This window comes from Myotis nattereri (genome assembly GCF_964212035.1).
Source record: "Myotis nattereri genome assembly, chromosome: 3".
In the NCBI taxonomy this organism is placed as follows: domain Eukaryota; kingdom Metazoa; phylum Chordata; class Mammalia; order Chiroptera; family Vespertilionidae; genus Myotis; species Myotis nattereri.
The window spans coordinates 5,936,703-5,955,667 of record NC_138077.1 but is presented as its reverse complement, the minus strand read 5'-3'; the positions used below and the strand labels follow the sequence as shown (position 1 = coordinate 5,955,667).

The following is an 18,965-nucleotide window of genomic DNA, read 5'->3' as shown; positions in this document are numbered from 1 at the left end:
TTTCCCTTCATTCCGGGAATTGAGTGCAATTGTTTTCTTTGGCTTGCGCATTGCTACATGACACTAATGTTGCTTATTCAGTACTAGTATTGCTCTGCCAATAAAACCACCCACCGTTATTACAGACGCTAATTATTTCATTGCAGTGCCCAGCTACCCCCCTGAAAACGTCCAAGCCATAGCAACATCACCGGAAAGCATATCAATATCCTGGTCCACACTGTCCAAGGAAGCTCTGAACGGAATCCTCCAGGGCTTTAGAGTCATTTACTGGGCCAATCTCATGGACGGAGGTAAGAGGATGAAATGGCGGCCTTGCGTTTGCCCCAAAAGATGTGCAATGGAATTTGCAGGCCCGGGTCCCAGTGTGGGTTCAGGACATGGTGGGCGTGTCTTTATCATTGAACAGTTTCTTCTTTCCCCACGGCCTTCTGTTCCTCTCTCTCAGCCAGCATGTTAACAGGTGTGTGCGGCTCTTTAAGGCATCGCGTCCCCCCAAAAGCACCTGGAGGTGTAGGAGGGGGTGGCGCTTGGGAAATCCAGGCCTAGGTGTGTTTTCCCGATCATAAGTACCCGTGTCAAACCTCTGCAGGCGTCACCAAAAGCTTGGTCTGTATTAGAAAGTTCTAGGTGATGTAGATGCTAGTAGGTTGGCCTCTGATTCTCCAGCAGAACTCAGCAGGGAAACTTCCTAAGCTCCGGTAGCTGGCCTCCCAGGGGGGCCAGAGGAATGGAGGGTGCCTGAGGGGGATGCCGTCGCCCCCTGAGGAGCCATCATATCCATGTCTGTGCCCTCCTCTTCCTGTTTCTCCTCCCCCCCCCTTCCCCCTGCTTCTTTTTCCTCATTCTTGTTTCTTTATGTTTGTTTTTTCTTTCAAGTTTTAGTACAAAAAGTCTCCTATTTGGGCAGAGTACCTGCTCAGGTGGTGGCAAGATTGAGGCCAGATGTTCCTTAGGTCAAATACATGTGGGTGACTTTGCTTTCGGTTGGTGGGTGCCGCTGAGCCAAACTGATCCCCCCTCTGTGAGCATGATAGGTGCCCACCTGCATTGTGGCCCTAACAGGAAAGGCCTCCTAGGTCTGCTCACTGCTTGGGAGCCAAGATTTTGGAGACACACACCCACATCCTCCCCTGCTGTCCTTCCCCAGCCTCCTCCTACACCCCTGCCCCTCAGGCCTGCCTCCTCCTGCACGCCTACCCCAAGGCCCCGCCTCTTCCTGCACTCCTACCCCTGAGCCCCGCCTCCTCCTGCACTCCTACCCCTGGGCCCCGCCTCCTCCTGCACCCCCGCCCCTGGGCCCCGCCTCCTCCGGCACTCCTACCCCAAGGCCCCACCTCCTCCTGCACCCCTGCCCCTGGGCCCCGCCTCCTCCTGCACCCCCGCCCCTGGGCCCCGCCTCCTGCACCCCCGCCCCTGGGCCCCGCCTCCTCCTGCACCCCTACCCCAGGGCCCCTCCTCCTGCACCCCTACCCCTGGGCCCCTCCTCCTGCACCCCTACCCCTGGGCCCCTCCTCCTGCACCCCCGCCCCAGGGCCCCTCCTCCTCCGGCACGCCTACCCCAAGGCCCCACCTCCTCCTGCACCCCCGCCCCTGGGCCCCTCCTCCTGCACCCCCGCCCCTGGGCCCCGCCTCCTCCTGCACCCCTGCCCCAGGGCCCCTCCTCCTGCACCCCTACCCCTGGGCCCCTCCTCCTGCACCCCCGCCCCAGGGCCCCTCCTCCTGCACCCCCGCCCCTGGGCCCTGCCTCCTCCTGCACCCCTGCCCCAGGGCCCCTCCTCCTGCACCCCCGCCCCTTGGCCCCGCCTCCTCCTGCACCCCCGCCCCAGGGCCCCTCCTCCTCCTGCACTCCTACCCCAGGGCCCCGCCTCCTCCTGCACCCCTGCCCCTGGGCCCTGCCTCCTCCTGCACCCCCGCCCCTGGGCCCCGCCTCCTCCTGCACCCCCGCCCCTGGGCCCCGCCTCCTCCTGCACCCCCGCCCCTGGGCCCCGCCTCCTCCTGCACCCCCGCCCCTGGGCCCCGCCTCCTCCTGCACCCCCGCCCCTGGGCCCCGCCTCCTCCTGCACTCCTGCCCTCCGGCCCCGCCTCCTCCTGCACCGCGGGCCCCGCCTCCTTTCTGGCCTGGGGTGTCTTTCAGCCCCTCGGAGTGGGTGTGGCCTCCTGGTGCACACTCGCCTGAGTGAGCAAACACAGCTGAGCCCCCAGGTACAGCCCACTCCCGCTCAGGACCTGGGCCTGCTCTGCCAAGCAGGTAAACGGCCCCGGGGGCTCTCCTGTTGATCCCAGAGGGAGGAAGAAGACATTAGCTGATTAGCAGAACGATGGCGATTTGCTCCGTCACCAGCAGTGTCCACGCCTCAGCTAGTTCTGTCTGAGGCCAGTCTTGCCTCTCTGGGCTGAGGATTGGACTCGGCTCCTCTCCGTGTCCAGTGCAGCCCCGCTCAGCTCCAGGCACTGGGAGGCATTCTGTGGAGTCACCCGCTCGTCCTGCAGCAGACGGGGTCGCTGAGCATCTGCTCGGTGCTGGACTCGTCTCCACACTGAGGATGCAGCACCCGCCGGGGATGTTCCAGGCCAAGGAGCGAGGGAGGATCTCCCGGATGTAGCCCCCCAGCCCCCAGTGCACAGCCAGTCCCCGGGCAGATTCAAGTACATGATTGTCCCACAGCTTCACTCCCTCCTCCCAAACAGGCGTCTGTAAATCCCACAGATGTAAAGTTAAAAACAGCAAAAATGTGCCACAGTGTCTATTGTATTGCGGTAAAGCTATAGGGTATCATTGCATAGACCTGGTCTGGTTCCTGCTCCTCGTCTTGAACAAGATAAAACTGAGCCCCTCACACTCCCCTGAAGACAGTGTGACACTAACATTACTCCAGTTTTCTTCTTATTAGAAATATTTCCAGAATCCAGTGGTGACTCTCCATTCAGATTTTCACACGTCACTCATATTCGCCAACACTGCCCATTAGTATCTAAGTCCCATGATAGACGATGTGGTTTAAATGGTTCCGTCAACTTTGCGCCCTTAAAGGTTGAAAACCCTGGATATTCAAACACATAAACTTAGTAAATAATGCTTGGGAATGCATAGTGTCCCCCAAAAGCTTTTAGTCACTGTATGAAGATCACAGTGACGTGCTTCATGTCCAGTGTAGAAGCCGCCCACTTACCTTTCAGAAGATGAGAGAGAGACCCCCCGAACAGAAACCTGCTCACCAGCACTCACGCCTCACCTGCCACCTATGGGAGGTGACATTTGTGAATTAGCAGGTAATTCCATGGAATGCCTGGGCGCTTTTGCACAAACTCCTCAGATGGTGGTCCGGAGCTTTCCACGGACGCAGAACATGTAGTGACTGTGTAGAGATCTATACCCCCTCATCCTTCAGGACATGTTGCACACACACACACACAAACACACACACACTCACATTCACACTCACATGAGCTCACACACTCACATGTGCACACACTCTCATACTCACACTCACACATGTGCACACACTCTCATACACTCAGTCACACATACTCTCACATACTCTCACTCACACTCACACACACACTCAGACAGTCCTGGAGAGGCTGGGGTTATTACCACCACTGTGATTAGCAATTGCCCAAAGGTTTTCAAAAATCTGTGTAAGACAGCAGTTTGCTACTGCTAATGTGATCAGATGAAATAAAACTGGTTCATATATCTTTGATAGCATAGGTTAAATCACAGTATGCCTGTGAACTGCCTGAGCACTTTATCATAATCAGAAAGTTAAGTAACTTTGAGACCTGACAGAAGCAATTCCTCTAAGATTGCTAGGAAACTGCACATTCTGAAAAGTCACCACTTCCATCGGAATCTGAGCTACTTCTCATCCCTTTTGTCTTCAGGACAAAAACAGTGGATTCTAACTGGAAGTAATGTGCAGACACCCCCGGGGCGCTGGCCGAGGTGGTGGGCGGCTCCGGAGCAGTTACTCCCACCCCTATTGGTTTTCTACCTTAAAACACTTTGAGAATGAGCAGGGGTATAAATCAAGACATACAACTCCCGTTTTAAAATATAATTTTAAAAATGGTTTTTGGTAAAAGAAGTAGTGTGACTTCTGAATATATTGTGTCTATTCCTTTCCTATCATTTTACTCGGATAACAAACTGAACACTATTCTCTCCTTCCCATATATCTGCTTTTAAATGGCCCGATGGAGCTGGGAGAGGTGGGTGATAGGAATCCGTGGTGAAGCCGTAAAAAAGGAAGCAGAGCTTTGAAAATGGGAAGTGAAGCCTGCTGCCTGGCATTTGTATTTTTCATGATTTTCCTCCTACTTCCTGCACATCTGCTGATCGAGGAGGCCCTGCTGCCAGGGAACAGGCTTCCGCGGGAGGGCGGGGTGTGCAGAGTGGGTCTGGAGGCAGCATCTCCTGGGGATGATTGTGAACTGGGGCTCTGACTGCAGTCATATTCCTGTTCATGATAAATGAGTTTGAAACAGTACGAACCCCAATATGAACAAACATGGAAATATGAATTCTAATTATCATAGTAATTCATGAGCAGATGTGATTCTTGGTGTAATTGCTGCTCTTTAAAAAGACCAGGTGTGCCCTAGCCGGTTTGGCTCAGTAGACAGAGCGTCGGCCTGCAGACCAAAGGGTCCCGGGTTCGATTCTGGTCAAGGGCACATACCTTAGTTGCAGGCTCCTCCCCGTCCCTGGCCCTGGTCAGGGTGTGTGCGGGAGGCAACCCATCGATGTGTTTCTCTCACCTCGATCTTTCTCCCTGTCTTTCCCTCTCTCTGCCACTCTCTCTAAAAATCAATGGAAACATCCTCAGGGGAGGATAAATAAATAAATATAAAAAGACCAGGCGCCTGCTGATCTTCTCCTGGCACCACTCCCCCCTCCTCACGCTTTCTCAGGAAAGGCCCTCCCCGGCCACAGCCTTCTCCCACCCCCGAGATCAGAGCCCACTTTCTCTGTGGGTGGAGAGAAGAGCGAACAAATCACAGAGGCCCCAGGAGGTCAGACGAGTTAGTCACATTCTCATAACTAGCTCCTGCAGGGCCCGGTGTAACCCCTCCACCCCCTTAGATGTAGTTCCCCTGAGCGTGTGTGTGCATGTGCATATGTACAGGTGGGTGCATGCGTATGTAATCTTTGGCACAACATAGAAGTCTCTAAATCTGAAAACATCTTATGAGATCTATATTGAACACTTTTTTTCATTATGTTTGCGTTCTTTATCCTAATCCAACTGACCCACATGAAACATGTTCAGGAAAATGAACATCCTGAATGAATAATATGACAGGAAGAGACCTGGTGGTCCCGCAGGACGGACCTGCCTTCCGAGCGGAGCGTCTTTAACCCTGGTGGGTCGAACAGTAGTTGGCTATCTGAATGCAGAATGCCACTCCCGTGAGCAAACAGTTTTCTCCGTTCCACAAGCATCTGTTGAGGCTTCCAAACTGTGGCCCCCAAAATCTGCATCCCTGTGGCCTCCCCAGAAAACACTGGGGTAAAGGTGTCTGGGAGGGGGGCTGCCTTTCTTGCCCTACTTTCTCCCCCAGCAAAGCGTACTGCCCCCAGAACTCATCCACAATCTGTTCATGGTGCCGACAGGCCTTGAGCTCATGTTCGGGTCCGAGGCTGTGTCTGTGCCCCAACTCCCCTCATTGCCCATTTCTGCACTCCCTTCCCACCCTCGCCGCACACCGGGCTCCCGGCCTGTGCGTGACAAGCCTCGGCCTCCCCCACGCACTATTTTACAGTCAGCATTTCTCCTGTGCCCCCGTCAGCTCTTCCTTTTGGTGATGATCAAAAGCAAAAATTAAAAAGCACATTCCACAGTCATCATAACTACAAATGGGAGGTCATTCCCTCTGAACTACTGTGCACTCTTCTAGAAGAATGGAGAAAAGAAAGACAAGGATCAGGAAGAGAAAACCAGGCCGAAAGCCCATGTAATCCGGCCGATGTGACAGTTCCACAGAGGGGTCATGGCCGAGTGGCTGGGATTGTGGGCTGTGGCGTTAGGCCAGGCCGTGGTTCCACAGCCCACGCTCCCGGCTGCTGCGCTAGGCTCCGTGACCTTAGGCAAGGTATTGATCCCCTCTCTGCCGCAGTTTTTCTCCCATAAAATGTAGGAATAATAGAATTCATGTAATGGTTGCGTTAGCACGTGTACCTAGAAGAGTGCTGGCACCTAGGTAAGCGCACACGGCACGTCAGTTATCTCTACTGAGGCAAGAAAGAGCAGGAGACACAAATGGGCAGCCTTATCGCTTTCTAAATGGGTGCACAGTGGCCTTCATTCTAGCCAGCCACCCAAGAAGGAACCCCCTGGACCTCCGCCTTGCGCCATTCTCTTAGTGAGGGCACACAGGGTGGAAGCGCTCCCAAACCTTCCACAAACGGCCACTTTCCCCGGTGGTGAGTCGTACCTCGGGCCTCTCTCTCCTGCGCTGGCTCCTCTGTAGGTGGCTCATTTCGAAACCTGAGCCCCCCTGGAGGTACTAACACATCACTGAAAGTTTTCTCCAATTGCCACATATCATATGCCTGCGAGCAGAGAGCATAACGTCCCACCTTTGAATATTATTAGCTGATCCCACTCCAGAAAAGGAAGCGTTTTTAGCTGAGGCCTACCTTCTGATACATCAGCGTGTCACTTCTGCAGGGGTGCGGGAGGGTTCGCTCCAGGTGACAGGAGTTGGCTGGGCCACCTCCTCTCAGCTCAGAGTTAGGGAAGAGCTTAGGTGCTTCAAGATACATGTATTTGGCCTTAGCCGGTTTGGCTCAGTGGATAGAGAGGACTGCAGGGTCCTGGGTCCGATTCCGGTCAAGGCCACGTACCTCAATTGCAGGCCCTGCCCCAGGAGGGGCACATGTGGGAGGCAGCCAATCAATGTGGATGTTTCTTGCTGTCCCTCCCCTTCCCTTCCATTCTCTCTGTAAATCCGTGGGAAAATATCCGCAGGTGAGTATTAACACAACAGCAACAAAAGATGCGTGTGCTTTGACTCAGAGTAGGTTTTAAAAACAAAAACTTGCAGAGCTTTGTATTTTGAGATGATGCTCGGTTGTCGTGATGGTATGACTGCGGTCCAACTCACTGAAATGTACACATTAAATATGTGCAGTTTTTAAAAAAATGTAACTGCAGTTGACATACAGTGTTACCTGAGTCTCAGGTGCACCGCTTAGTGGTTAGACATTCATGCACCTTTCGAGGTGACGAGCGTGACAAGCCCAGTGACCATCTGTCACGTGCCTGGTTATTGCACAGAAGCTTCTTAACGAGCAGTGGGAAAGGTATCCACGGAGAAGCGATGTGGCCCTCAGCTTCGTGGGTCGGTGAGGGGCCGTGCGCGAGAGCCGCTGCCCGAGGACTTCGTGGGAGAGGCCACGTGGGGCTGGCCTGGGTGTTAACACTTAACCTGGGGTGAATTTCTGATTTTCAGACCGATGTCCCTGGCAGTGTGGTCCGAGTGAGCTTTTCCACTTGAAAAGGCTGTGCACCATCCCTTTGGGTGGCGTCAGGGTGTGACACACGGAGGCGCGTGGCTGGCACGAGGCATCATGCACCGCGCCGGGAAGGCGCGTGTCCCCACCACGGTAACAGATCGTGTTTTCTTGTCCTCCAGAGCTGGGCGAGATCAAGAACGTCACCACCACGCAGCCTGCGCTGGAGCTGGACGGGCTGGAAAAATACACCAACTACAGCATCCAGGTGCTGGCCTTCACCCGCGCCGGCGACGGCGTCAGGAGCGAGCAGATCTTCACCCGCACCAAGGAGGATGGTGAGACGGGCGGTGTGGGTGGGCTGCTCAGTCTTTATTGTTTGTTTGTTTAATAAATTTTTTCATTGATTGCAGAGAGGGAGAGAGAGAATCCTTGGTCGGCTGCCTCCTGCACGCCCCCCACTGGGGATGGAGCCTGCAACCTGAGCATGTGCCCCGACTGGGAATCGAACCATGGCCTCCTGGTTCATAGGTCGACACTTGATCACTGAGCCACACCAGCCAGGAAGCTCAATTCTGTCTGAAAGGCCAGGAGACATAGAAGGCTCCTGCCAAGTGGCAGCGCTCCCGGCCTGAGCTGTTGTTGGGAAAGCGGGGTCACGGGGCGCACCTTAACTCCCCAGCCCCGCCTGTGGCTGCCCTCCCAAAATCCGCCAGCAGGCTTCAGGCCATCTGCTTCCTATTGTCTTTGTTGATTTATCCATTGTCTCTCTCTTCCCCTATAATTTCTTTTTGGCCAAGTATTATTTTAAGCAAAAATGCCTTTTATTCCCAGAGCGGTAAGGCTTGCAGTACCTGTTTTGTGTGCCATTAGGCTAATTTTAGGGTCTCTTCAGCCATTAGGTATAAGCTCTGATCCTTGCCATCCTTCCACTTGGAAGTTACGTCAAGGACTGAGACCTATGATTCTGTGCCAGCTCCAGAATCGCTTTAGAATAAGCCCTTCATTTGAGAGCTTCATGCTAATTTTTTAAAATTTCTTGCAAGAGTTCATGATGGCTTAGTAAAACTTTAAATCACCGTGCATTTTGTTTCAGACCATTAGTTCTTGCCATTTCACCTCATTTGGACTTGGTTATGTGACTGTTTCCCAAAGCTACAAACACTACATGACAAACAGTTCTTTGTATTATCCTAAGGGAAACCCTGAGGGGCCTGATTCAAGCCAGTTTGAAGAACGGTTCAAGTTCAAATAAGTATTCTAGGAGTCATGAGAAAAGTAGTCTCCACCTTCACAAAGGAAGGAGCAACTGATGTCAAATTGATCCCCATGTGGAACCATCCAAATCAGAGCCCAGAGTTACACCAGAGAAAGGGTTGAGATGAGCTCAGGATGCCTGAGACCTGTGCTAGTTTGGCTCTGGGATTTGTTTGTCTTCTCTCCAGGACTCTTGTTCCCCAGGCTGGGGGCGGGGAGCGGGGAGTTGGGGGAGGGGGGGAGCACCCATCGTCCAGGACCTGTCATGCACTGGCAGGTTTGATGTCTGTGAAACCTGTTCACCACGTAGAATGTCTAACATGCTCTTCCTCCAGCCCATATCCGTCCTGTGGCATCAAAGCCAGGGACTCATGCACCGAGGCCTGGGCAGACTCTTCTCTTCAGCATTTCTTTCTCCTCACAACATGTCCCTGACATCCACGGCCTGCTGTCTTCCACCTTACTCGGCTCTGAACTCAGCAAACCTGGCCCTGCTCCCCCAAGCAGTCCCATCCCTCCACCTCACATATTATTCTCACTGTCTCTCTAGCCTTCCTGTACCATAGGGCCCACACACAAGTTAAGCCTTAGTAGCTTTCACTTTTCTAGAACACTTGAGCATTCCTTCCCAGGAATGTGCAGGTGTCAGCTGGTTCTGCTCAAAGGAATCGGATTATTTAGAGAAATCTCAGGTCAAAATGCACCGCCACGAGGAAGTCACACATTAATAGAGAGATCTACAAAGAGTGAAGACAGCTCTCGTTTAATTTTTAATAAAAGGTAACAGACAGAGAGCCATGTCTAGATGCTGCCCATGGGACTCTGGGCACCTTATCTAACCTTCTCTGACTGTCTGCATGTACGAAATTTCCATAACGATCAGACAGAATGGAATATAAAAAGTGGAGTGATGTGTGCAAACACCTAGTTTGACACATGGTGGGATGGTCCTTGACACTAGATATCTGATTATTTGATCTCAGCTCCTTCAGAGCAGGGGCGGAGCACTCTTTTGCATTGCTAAGCAATAACACGAATGTCACTGGAATTATTATTTGAAGAGCAAGTGGATCAGCAACAGGAATCTTGACACCTGCAATTTTCAGAAGAATGTACGAAAATCCAATAAGAAGGGAAGGCTCTCCCAACTCCTCATTGACTGGTGGTCATTTCAGATCAATTTTTAATTAATCCTCCAGCTTTATAAATCATGGAGCTCTGTCTCAAAACTTGACCCTGAGACCCAAAGTCTAGTTTGTCCATCAGGAATTCACTGCTTTTGCATCCAGTGCTGGCGGTGTGTGGAGATGGGATTGGTTGTGGAGGGCCCTGCCTCGGGTATCCCCGTTTCCCCAGGGTTGAGGGCCGTGCACGCTGGTGCGTGGGACAAGCAGTGATGCAGAACTGAATGAATGTCAGTGTTTCCTCGGGATAAACCATCTGCAGCTTTAAAGAGGAAGCAGAGCAGAGATTAGGTGGAAGGAGAGAAAAACTAGTGAATAATGACATGATCTCCCAGGTTCACATGAAGAGCTCCCTGGCTTAGAAATAGTGAAGAATTGTGCCAGGCACCCTTCTCGGCTCCGTATCTAATGCAAATAGACATGTGGGTAGTTTCTAGAACTGCATGCAATTTTGAGTCTGATTGAAAGAAGAAATAAAAGCTAATTATGCTTCAAAAAATTAAGGATATAGATCCTGTTTATTACTCTGCTATGGGGTCTTATAGTTTTGAAGTTTGGAATGCATTGTCAGCTTCAATTAAATTATGTAACAATGTAGATAAAATTCCAGTAAAGTAATCATATTCAATATTTATGAAGCTCTTCCTCAGTAAAGCACGTGCCCCTGCCTGGGCCTGGTCACCAAGACCGGAGCAGTGATCGTGCAAACACAAGGCTGAAGGAAGTGTCTGTATGGCACTCACTCACACTCCTGTCAGACTTCAGACCAAGGCGATAGTTTCTCAGAACCACAACTTTGATGGCTGATGTTATGATACCTTAGTAGAGGCCTCTAGATGCATGTTCTACCACAAACTTAGCTCCTTAAAACACACAGCACCCATTTCCATGGGTCAGGGTGTGGCTCTGGGTTAGCCGGGTCCTCTGCCCAGGGGCTGTGTTCTCACCTAAGACAGGTCTCCCCCCCACCCCGCAACAGGCTCACTGGTTGCCGGCAGGATCGGCCTTATGGTTTTAGGGCTGTGATCCTCTGAGCTCCCAGAGGCCGCCTGCCTTTGCCTGTCCCATGGCCCCTCCACGGCAGGGTACCCTTATAGGCTCCAAGACCAAACAGAAAGAACGCCAAACCCTAGATGATCACGTAACAAGGTCCTGGGGTGGGAGAAGAGGCCACTTCCAGGGGCTAAAACAACACCAAGCCAGGAGGAGCCCACCCACCGACCAGGCACGCCCAGAGGAGGTCTGAAGGACCCCCACCTGCACATTGCTGAGGGGGACGGAGGGTTGGCAGGAAGGGAATTCTAGGTTCTGGCTTCTGCAGACAGGAGGTAGCTGTGCCATTCCCTGAGTGGGGGCCAGAGGAGGTCAGGCTCAGGAGAGGAGGTGGTGAGCCCTGCGGGGGACCTGGCAGGTTTAAGGTGCCTGTGATCGGAGTGGAGGTGTTGTGCAATGGGATTGGGAGCGATCACATCAGCAGCACAGGAGGGAGGGCTGGGCAACTGGGAGAATGAGGAAGAATGGTTTCCCGCAGCTGCCTCTTCCCTTCCGCCCCTCAGATCCCAGTCAGACATTCACTCAACAATGGGCACGACTCACCAAAAATGCCAACGCTTGCCTATGCCTTTGTAAGAAAAAGCACTTTACCGAACTGTCATCTGACAACAGGAATGTCTTAAGAAAATACCTCCTAGACCAGCGGCTCTCAACCTGTGGGTCACGACCCCTTTGGCGGTCGAACAACCCTTTCACAGGGGTCGCCTAAGACCATCCTGCATATCAGATATTTACATGACGATTCATCACAGTAGCAACATGACAGTTATGAAGTAGCAACGAAATAATTTTATGGTTGGGTCACAACGTGAGGAACTGTATTTAAAGGGCCAGAAGGTTGAGAACCACTGGCCTAGACAGACTGCCGCCCACCGTCTGACTTAGCAGCATTCTTGCTAACACGGAGCTCTTAGAGGTCATGCCCAAGGTCGGGGCATAGGGGGGCTCAAGGAGAACCTTCCTCAGCTCTACGGCTAATGTAACCAACTGTCACCGCCCGGGGGCTTCAGCCACAGAGATGCACTGTCCCGTTCTGGTGGCCAGAAGTTCAAAGTCAGGGTGCCGGCAGGGCTGGTTCCCCTGAGGCCCGAAGGAGAACGGCTCCGGGCCTGGCTCCTGCCAGCTCCTCCCTGTGTCTTCACATCGTCCCTCTGCGCATGTCTGTGTCCACATTTGCCTTTTTCTAATAAGGACACCGGCCACCTTGGATCAGGGTCGCCCTAACGATTGCATTTTAACTCGATCGCCCCTTTGAAGACCCCACCTCCCAGTGAGGTCCCTTTTGAGGTCAAGGGGCTAAAGCCTCACCCCTCGGATTTTGAGGGGACACAGTTCAGCTCCTTGGAAAGCTGAGAGGGGGGAGTGGTGGCCCCGCTGGCCGGTGGGGTCCTGCCAGCAGGTGGGCCTGGGCGCAGGGGGGGCCCATTTCCGTGACTGAACGCGCGCTCTCGTGTCCAGTTCCAGGTCCTCCCGCGGGCGTCAAGGCGGCGGCGGCCTCGGCCTCCATGGTCTTCGTGTCCTGGCTGCCCCCGCTCAAGTTGAACGGCATCATCCGGAAGTACACGGTGTTCTGCTCGCACCCCTACCCCACAGTAAGTTGGTAAATAGCCAAGTGCCTTCCGCGTCTCTGCCACAGCTGTGAGGGCTCCTTGGGGACAGGTCCGTCCCGTTGTCCCGCCTACTTGGGTCTTCCCGGTGGGTTTATTTTTCCTGTTGTCTCCACACACAAAGCACCATCCTCCTTTAAGCCTCTTTTGAAAATACACGTCTGAACCATTGTAAGGGGCACAATGGTCTAGAATTATTGTTTATTTGGTGACTTCCCCCAGAACTGCCAGCCGGCTTATCAAAATCAAAACCCAGAGGCCTTAATTGTGCCTTAGTTGAGAGTCAGTGGACAACACCTATTGATTTTGCTGTTGGACTGGTTGTTAAACGCACTTCCTGCCTTTTCTCCTGTCCCCTCCCTCCCTCCCTCCTGTGTCCGCCTCCTCCCCTGACTTCCTCCCCTGCCCCATCCTCCACTAAGAAGCCAGCAGGCAAACCCCGTGGGCCTAGTGGGACTGCAATGAGGCTCTAGGACCCTCCCAGTTACAACAGTCGGCTTAGCTCATTGCATAGGAATGAAAGCTTGGAGTAGGGAAGAGTTCCAAGTGTAGTATTTATTATCGCTCATGTTGTTACCATTGAGGAAACCCTATAGAGCCCAAGTGTTTCTTAAGCCAGATATAAAAGGCAAATTTTAGAGAAAAGAAAAGAAAAATGGTTCATCAACATTCATGATGTTTTCATGGAAGTTTTTACGACATTTTTTGAGGTAGGCACCCTATCTACTCCATCTTTCTATGTCCCTGCTCCCCACATGGATTTGACATGCGTAACCATTCCATGGGTATATGTGGGGTAGACATAAATTAATTTTAGTTTCATTCTGGTAAATATTGTAACATCAAATTTACCATCTTTACTATTTTAAGTGATGGTTCAGTGTCATGAAGTGCATTCACATGCTGCAACCATCACCCTCATCCATCTCTAGAACTTTCCGTCTTCCACACCTGAAACTCTGTCCCCATTAAACAAACTAACTCCCCATCCCCCTCCCACCAACGCCCGGCATCCCCCAGTCCAGTTCCCGCCTATAGATGTGACTGTTCTAGGGACCTCGAATCAGTGCAGTCAACAGCATGCGTCCCTTTGTGACTGGCTTACTTCGTTCAACATAACATGTTCCAGGTTCTTCCACATGAAGCCTGTGTCCGACGTCCGTCCTTTTCAACACTGAATAGCATTCCTGAGCTAATTTATCTATTGATCCTTTAACTAAAGTGATATGTTTTCCCCAGTCTGTAGGGGCCCCCAAGGCCTGGTGGTCCTGGAGACAGTGGCCATGACCAGCAGTGGGAGACAGGGTGAGCGCGGCGGCTCACTGAGACCTGGCTCTGCTGTAAATGCCGAGTTGTATGTTCTGCCGTTTGTTTATATGTCAACAGTGGCAGCAGTCAAGGTGGATGCAAATGTAATATGGGCAGAGTTGGTTCCAGAACTTTCTTGGAGGTTCCTTATTTGGTTTCAAACATGCTGTGAATTCTCAGGGATGAGCCCTTCCAGCAAAGCCCAGAGGTGCAGAACAGTATAGACACCATGCTGAGAGGCGATTCATGGAGACCCCTCTCCTTAGCCCCAAGAGAGACGAAGTTATTGCCACCATTTCACCAGAGACAAAGTGCTTGCTAAGTGAGAACACCCGTACTTCATGAGAATGTGAAATGCTTCTGTAATTGCATTCATTCATCCCATTGTCTGTTGGCTGTAGGACTCACACTTGCTATCTTGACTCCAACACCCTGGGAAGAAGCTAGCAGGGCCCAGAGAACACCAGCGTCTGCCTCCCTCTGTCTCTGTCATCCCAATCTGGTCTTTAAACTAGAAACTTCCACCTGGCTTATTTGATATGAGTCCTGAGTGACTGAGGCTTAGATGAGCGAGATGACCAAGCCCCTCCCTGGACGCTGTGGGCATATTGGTCCACATGCTACCAGGCTACAAATGCCAATCACTAAAGAAGAAAGAGTTGCCCTAGTCTGTTTGGCTCAGTGGATAGAGCATTGGCCCTCGGACTGAAGGGTCCTGGGTTCAGTTCTGGTCAAGGGCACGTACTTCAGTTGCAGGCTCCATCCTGGCCCTGGTCCTGACCATGCCAGAGGCAACCAATCAATGTGGCTCTCTCACAATGATGTTTCTCTCTCTGTGTCTCTCCCCCTCCCTTCCACTCTCTCTAAAAAAAAGGAAAAATATCCTCAGGTGAGGATTAACAAAATTTTTTTTTAAAACAGGAAGAGGTACTCTCCTGAAATCATGATCAAACAGTCTGCAGAGTGGAATAGAAATTATTTCCACTTCTCTCCATGCACAGAACCCTAGGATTTGACCCCCCAGTACTTCCTGGTCAAGACCCTTCCAAAGTGTGGCAGTAATGAGGTCAAGTCCACCAGACAGGGGGGCAATAAAACTGAATGCCTCACCTCGCTGACATCTCACCACCACCAGCAGCGTGCCACTGTGCCATCTTTGACCACATTAAAAACCCCTGCAGCTCGAGGGATGTGATCGCCCAGGTGCCCGTGGTCTCTGGGCAGCCTCCGTGGGGTGACGTGAACCCAGGCCGGTTTTACTCCCTCGGGAGGCACCTTGCTGATCGCCTACTTCCAACATCGTTTAAGAGCACGGAGCCTTTCTGGTAGACTTTATTTTTAGAGCAGTTTTAGTTGACAGCAAAATTGAGTGGGAGGTGCAGAGCTCCCATACAAAGCCTACATTTAAATTCAAAATACCATTATAAGCAAAGATCAGGGAGAACTAATACACTTCCCTTAAGTGGTGAACATGTGAAAAGACCATCTATTATTCAGGGGGGAGGGCAGTAATGGAATTAACAAGAAATTAAAAATCCCTAGAAATGATCCACCTCTCCCTCATCTTTAGTTTCTGTAAATTAATTCTAAGTCGGAAAACTGATCTATCAGATTTCTGGAGGGTTTTCCACGTCTGCCTATGTGCCAGGATGACCACCAGAGGGCAGTCCTAGCTAGCGCTGTGTATTTTCCCTGCTCCTCTCTCCGAGATGCTTTCTCTTTGGAATGATTTCCTGGTTGTATGTAGACAGGGGAGGGTAACTCAGGACACAGCGTGCCCTGTCATTTCATCTTCTTTATAAGCATCCCGCAGCCGGCCTCCCTGTGATTGTGAATTTTTTCTCCAGGTCCCCGATTCACCTCCCTTCATTGTAAAAGGACGTTGTTACAAGACACAGGCTCTTCACTCTCACGTGGAAAATACATTTCTAATCATGCATTTGTTCTGTGGTGTTGTCTCAGTGCAGCGTAGTAAAAGATACTAGAATTTGAAACTGTGTGTGTGGCCAGACGAGGGATTGTACATTCTTGCAGAGACTGGTTGTCTAGCAGCAGAACCGGGTAAACGTTGATCTCACTGTGAGGGGCAAGGAAATGCAATGAGACATCAACCTTCCCAATCAGAGATGTGAACAGAAAATCAGGGACTTGTCCACACACATTTTGGACCATGGCTATTCATCTGAACATGTAAGAGTTCGAACGACCAATTCACACAGTGTGACAAGTAATAGACATCCGAAGAAGTGAGCTAACCTTATTGGCTCCTGGGTAGACAGTAGCTAAGTTGATTTTTCTCTCTAACCCTCTCCCTACATAAAAACAGTCTGTGAAAAAAAAAAATCCTGTGCACTGAACGTTTGCCGGTTTGAGTCCTGGTCAGGGCACATGCCCAGGTTTCAGGCTCTATCCCTGGTAGGGAGCATGCAGGAGGCAGCTGATCCATGTTCCACTCTTAAATAGATGTTTCTCTCTCTCCCTCTCTGGTCCTCTCTCTCTTTTTAAAAAAATCAAATTTTAAAAGGTTTTTTAAAATCACTGGCTAGAATTCATCACAGGACCTCACCAACCACATGGGAACCAGGAGGTTCAACCCTAATGTGTCCCCAGAAGACGAGAAAACCAGAATGCTTAGAGACCGCTCTAATCACAACCACGGGACTGCGATGATCAGGATGGAGTGTTTTTCTTGAATTCCTATTTCTAAGGCGGGTAGAGGGTACCAGAGATTGTCGCCATTCTGTGTGATGTGGCGAAGCACACAGCAGTGGTATCTGCACAGCACAAGAGCACAAGCAATAGGGTGAGAGGTGGTTTCCTGAGACGTATGTACAGCCCTGGCTTGTAGGAGGGGCAGAATTTTGCCTGATAGAGGGTTTTATGACCAGAGGAAATAGCACCCTCAACGTGACATTGGATCATAAGAGTTCTCTTTCTGCCACATCTTATTTTTTTCAGTTACAGCTTACATTCAATATTATTTTGTACTAGAGGCCCAGTGCACGAAATTTGTGCAGGGGAGGGGGTTGTCCCTCAGCCCGGACTGCACCCTCTAGCAATCTGAGACCTCTTGGGGGATGTCCAATTGCCAGTTTAGGCCCGATCCCAGCCTAAACCAGCAGTCGGACAGCCCTCTCACAAGCCGAGACTGCTGGCTCCTAACTGCTCACCTGCCTACCTGCCTGATCACCCCTAATCACTCTGCCTGCCTGCTTCATTGCCCCTAACCACTCACCTGCTTGCCTGATTGCCCCTAACCACTCTGCCTGATTGCCCCTAACCCCTCTGCCTGCCTGCCTGATCACCCCTAACCACTCTGCCTGCCTGCCTGATCACCCCTAACCACTCACCTGCCTGCCTGATCACCCCTAACCACCTCTGCCTTGGCCCCCGCCACAGCGGCTTTGTCTGGAAGGACATCCAGAATGACGTCTAGAAGGTCGTTTGGCTGTCCAGTCTAATTAGCATATTATGCTTTTATTATTCTAGATTAACTTCTTGTACACAGCATAGTGGTTAGAAAATCTTTTTTAGTCCTCTCCCTCCTTTCACTCCCACCACCACTGCCTTGGTTCAAGTCCTCACCGGGGACCCAAACTAAGTCAGGAGCCCAGCCCACCGTCCACATCACTGTGAGGGTTACTCTTTCAAGTTCTCGATCTGATCACATTGCTCCCTTGTACACATTGCTTGACCTCCCCTTTTTAGCTAAAAAAAAATGTTCAAAATCTCCAAGATAACCTGCACAGATTTCCACAGTCCTCCAACTCCTGCCCAGCCGTATATTCTACTGAGCTTCCCCATCCAATACCTGAGCCATGCCATGTCTCGTGTGTGAGTGTGTGTGTGTGTGTGTCTATGTATGTTTTGGGTGCTCCTTGCCTTTTTCCTCTCATTCTCCCATGTAAAAATGCTTATTCTTAAGGCTCAGCTTAAATCCTGTATAAATTATTCCACCATTTTTGAATCCTTGCCATACTTTAGTCACTATGTGATAAATACTTTACGCCTATGGTTCCCGATCTTGTTTAGTCAGAGGCACAGTAGGGAATAAATTTTATAGTCACAAGCCAGCACACACACACAACAAAGCTTCGTAAACAAAACTTACCTTACTGTGCGTGATGCACTTGGATACTTTCTGTTCCACTGGATTTTTTTTCTTTTGTGAGTGATCACCATGACCCACTAAATTGCTTCTGTGACCCACATTTTTTAAAACCACGGCTTCCCATTGGTTAATCCTGATGGTACTGATACAGGAGCACTTGTTAGCGGTGTCTTCCCTGTAGCGGTGGGAGACGCGCAGTCTGGCCAGAAGCACGCAGCTTAGCAAGACAAAGGCGGCGTCCGCCATCCACAGGCGTCTGGGCTCAGAGGCCCGGCTCTTCACCCCACAGCCTCCCACCTCCCTGGGCAGCCGGCTCCCCCTCACCTCCAGGATTCCCGGCACTGATGCTCACCCTTCCTTTGGCGTGACCATATCTCTTGCATCATTGTTAGGTGGGGGCATAGTTGGACGCCTTTGGTGGCTTGTTTCTGAAGTGCAGAACCACTGTCAGTCATCATTAAGCCTTTGGAAACCTGGTATTGTGCTGAAATAGTGGATGTTCAGCAAATGTTTTTGCATTGAACTGAAATGTTCGAGGCGTGACTGTGAGTCATCCAGTGGAGATTACATTGTATAATGAAATTTCTGCTTAATGAGGCGGGATCATGTGTGATCATAGCTGGGATGCTTTTCTCTTTCACAGGGAGTTAGCTAAAAATGTCTGTGCTCAGATCACCGACGTGGAAACCCTTCTTCTGTCATTCTAAATGACCCCATGGTGGGTCTCTCTTTTCTGTCATGACAAAGCTGGAAGGTAGGGAGATGCCCCAAGCTGGCCTACAGAAGCCATCATGCCTTGTTTACACATGTGCAAAACTAGTCACTTGCTCATCAGAGCTTTGTCGAGTCCCTCTGAGTGGCAGGCATGCACTAGCTCTCTCTGCCCCGGTGATCAGCTAGATCTCACCCCAGCACTCGGCATCTGAGCGTGTCCTCCTACCGCTGGGAATAAACCTAGACACGTGTCCTGGAGAGAAAGCTAC

General features: G+C 51.4%; 1 protein-coding gene across 1 annotated transcript in view; it reads left to right on the top strand.

Moving 5' to 3' along the window:
- DSCAM (DS cell adhesion molecule) overlaps positions 1 to 18,965 on the top strand; it is a gene marked incomplete at its 5' end in the record, with an annotated part of 440,423 nt that overhangs the window by 355,694 nt on the left and 65,764 nt on the right. Inside the window, 3 exons of the mRNA XM_081088248.1 lie at positions 147 to 293; positions 7,645 to 7,800; positions 12,415 to 12,548. Of these exons, the coding sequence (XP_080944374.1) occupies positions 147 to 293; positions 7,645 to 7,800; positions 12,415 to 12,548 (437 nt within the window). The remainder of the gene's footprint in view (positions 1 to 146; positions 294 to 7,644; positions 7,801 to 12,414; positions 12,549 to 18,965) is intronic.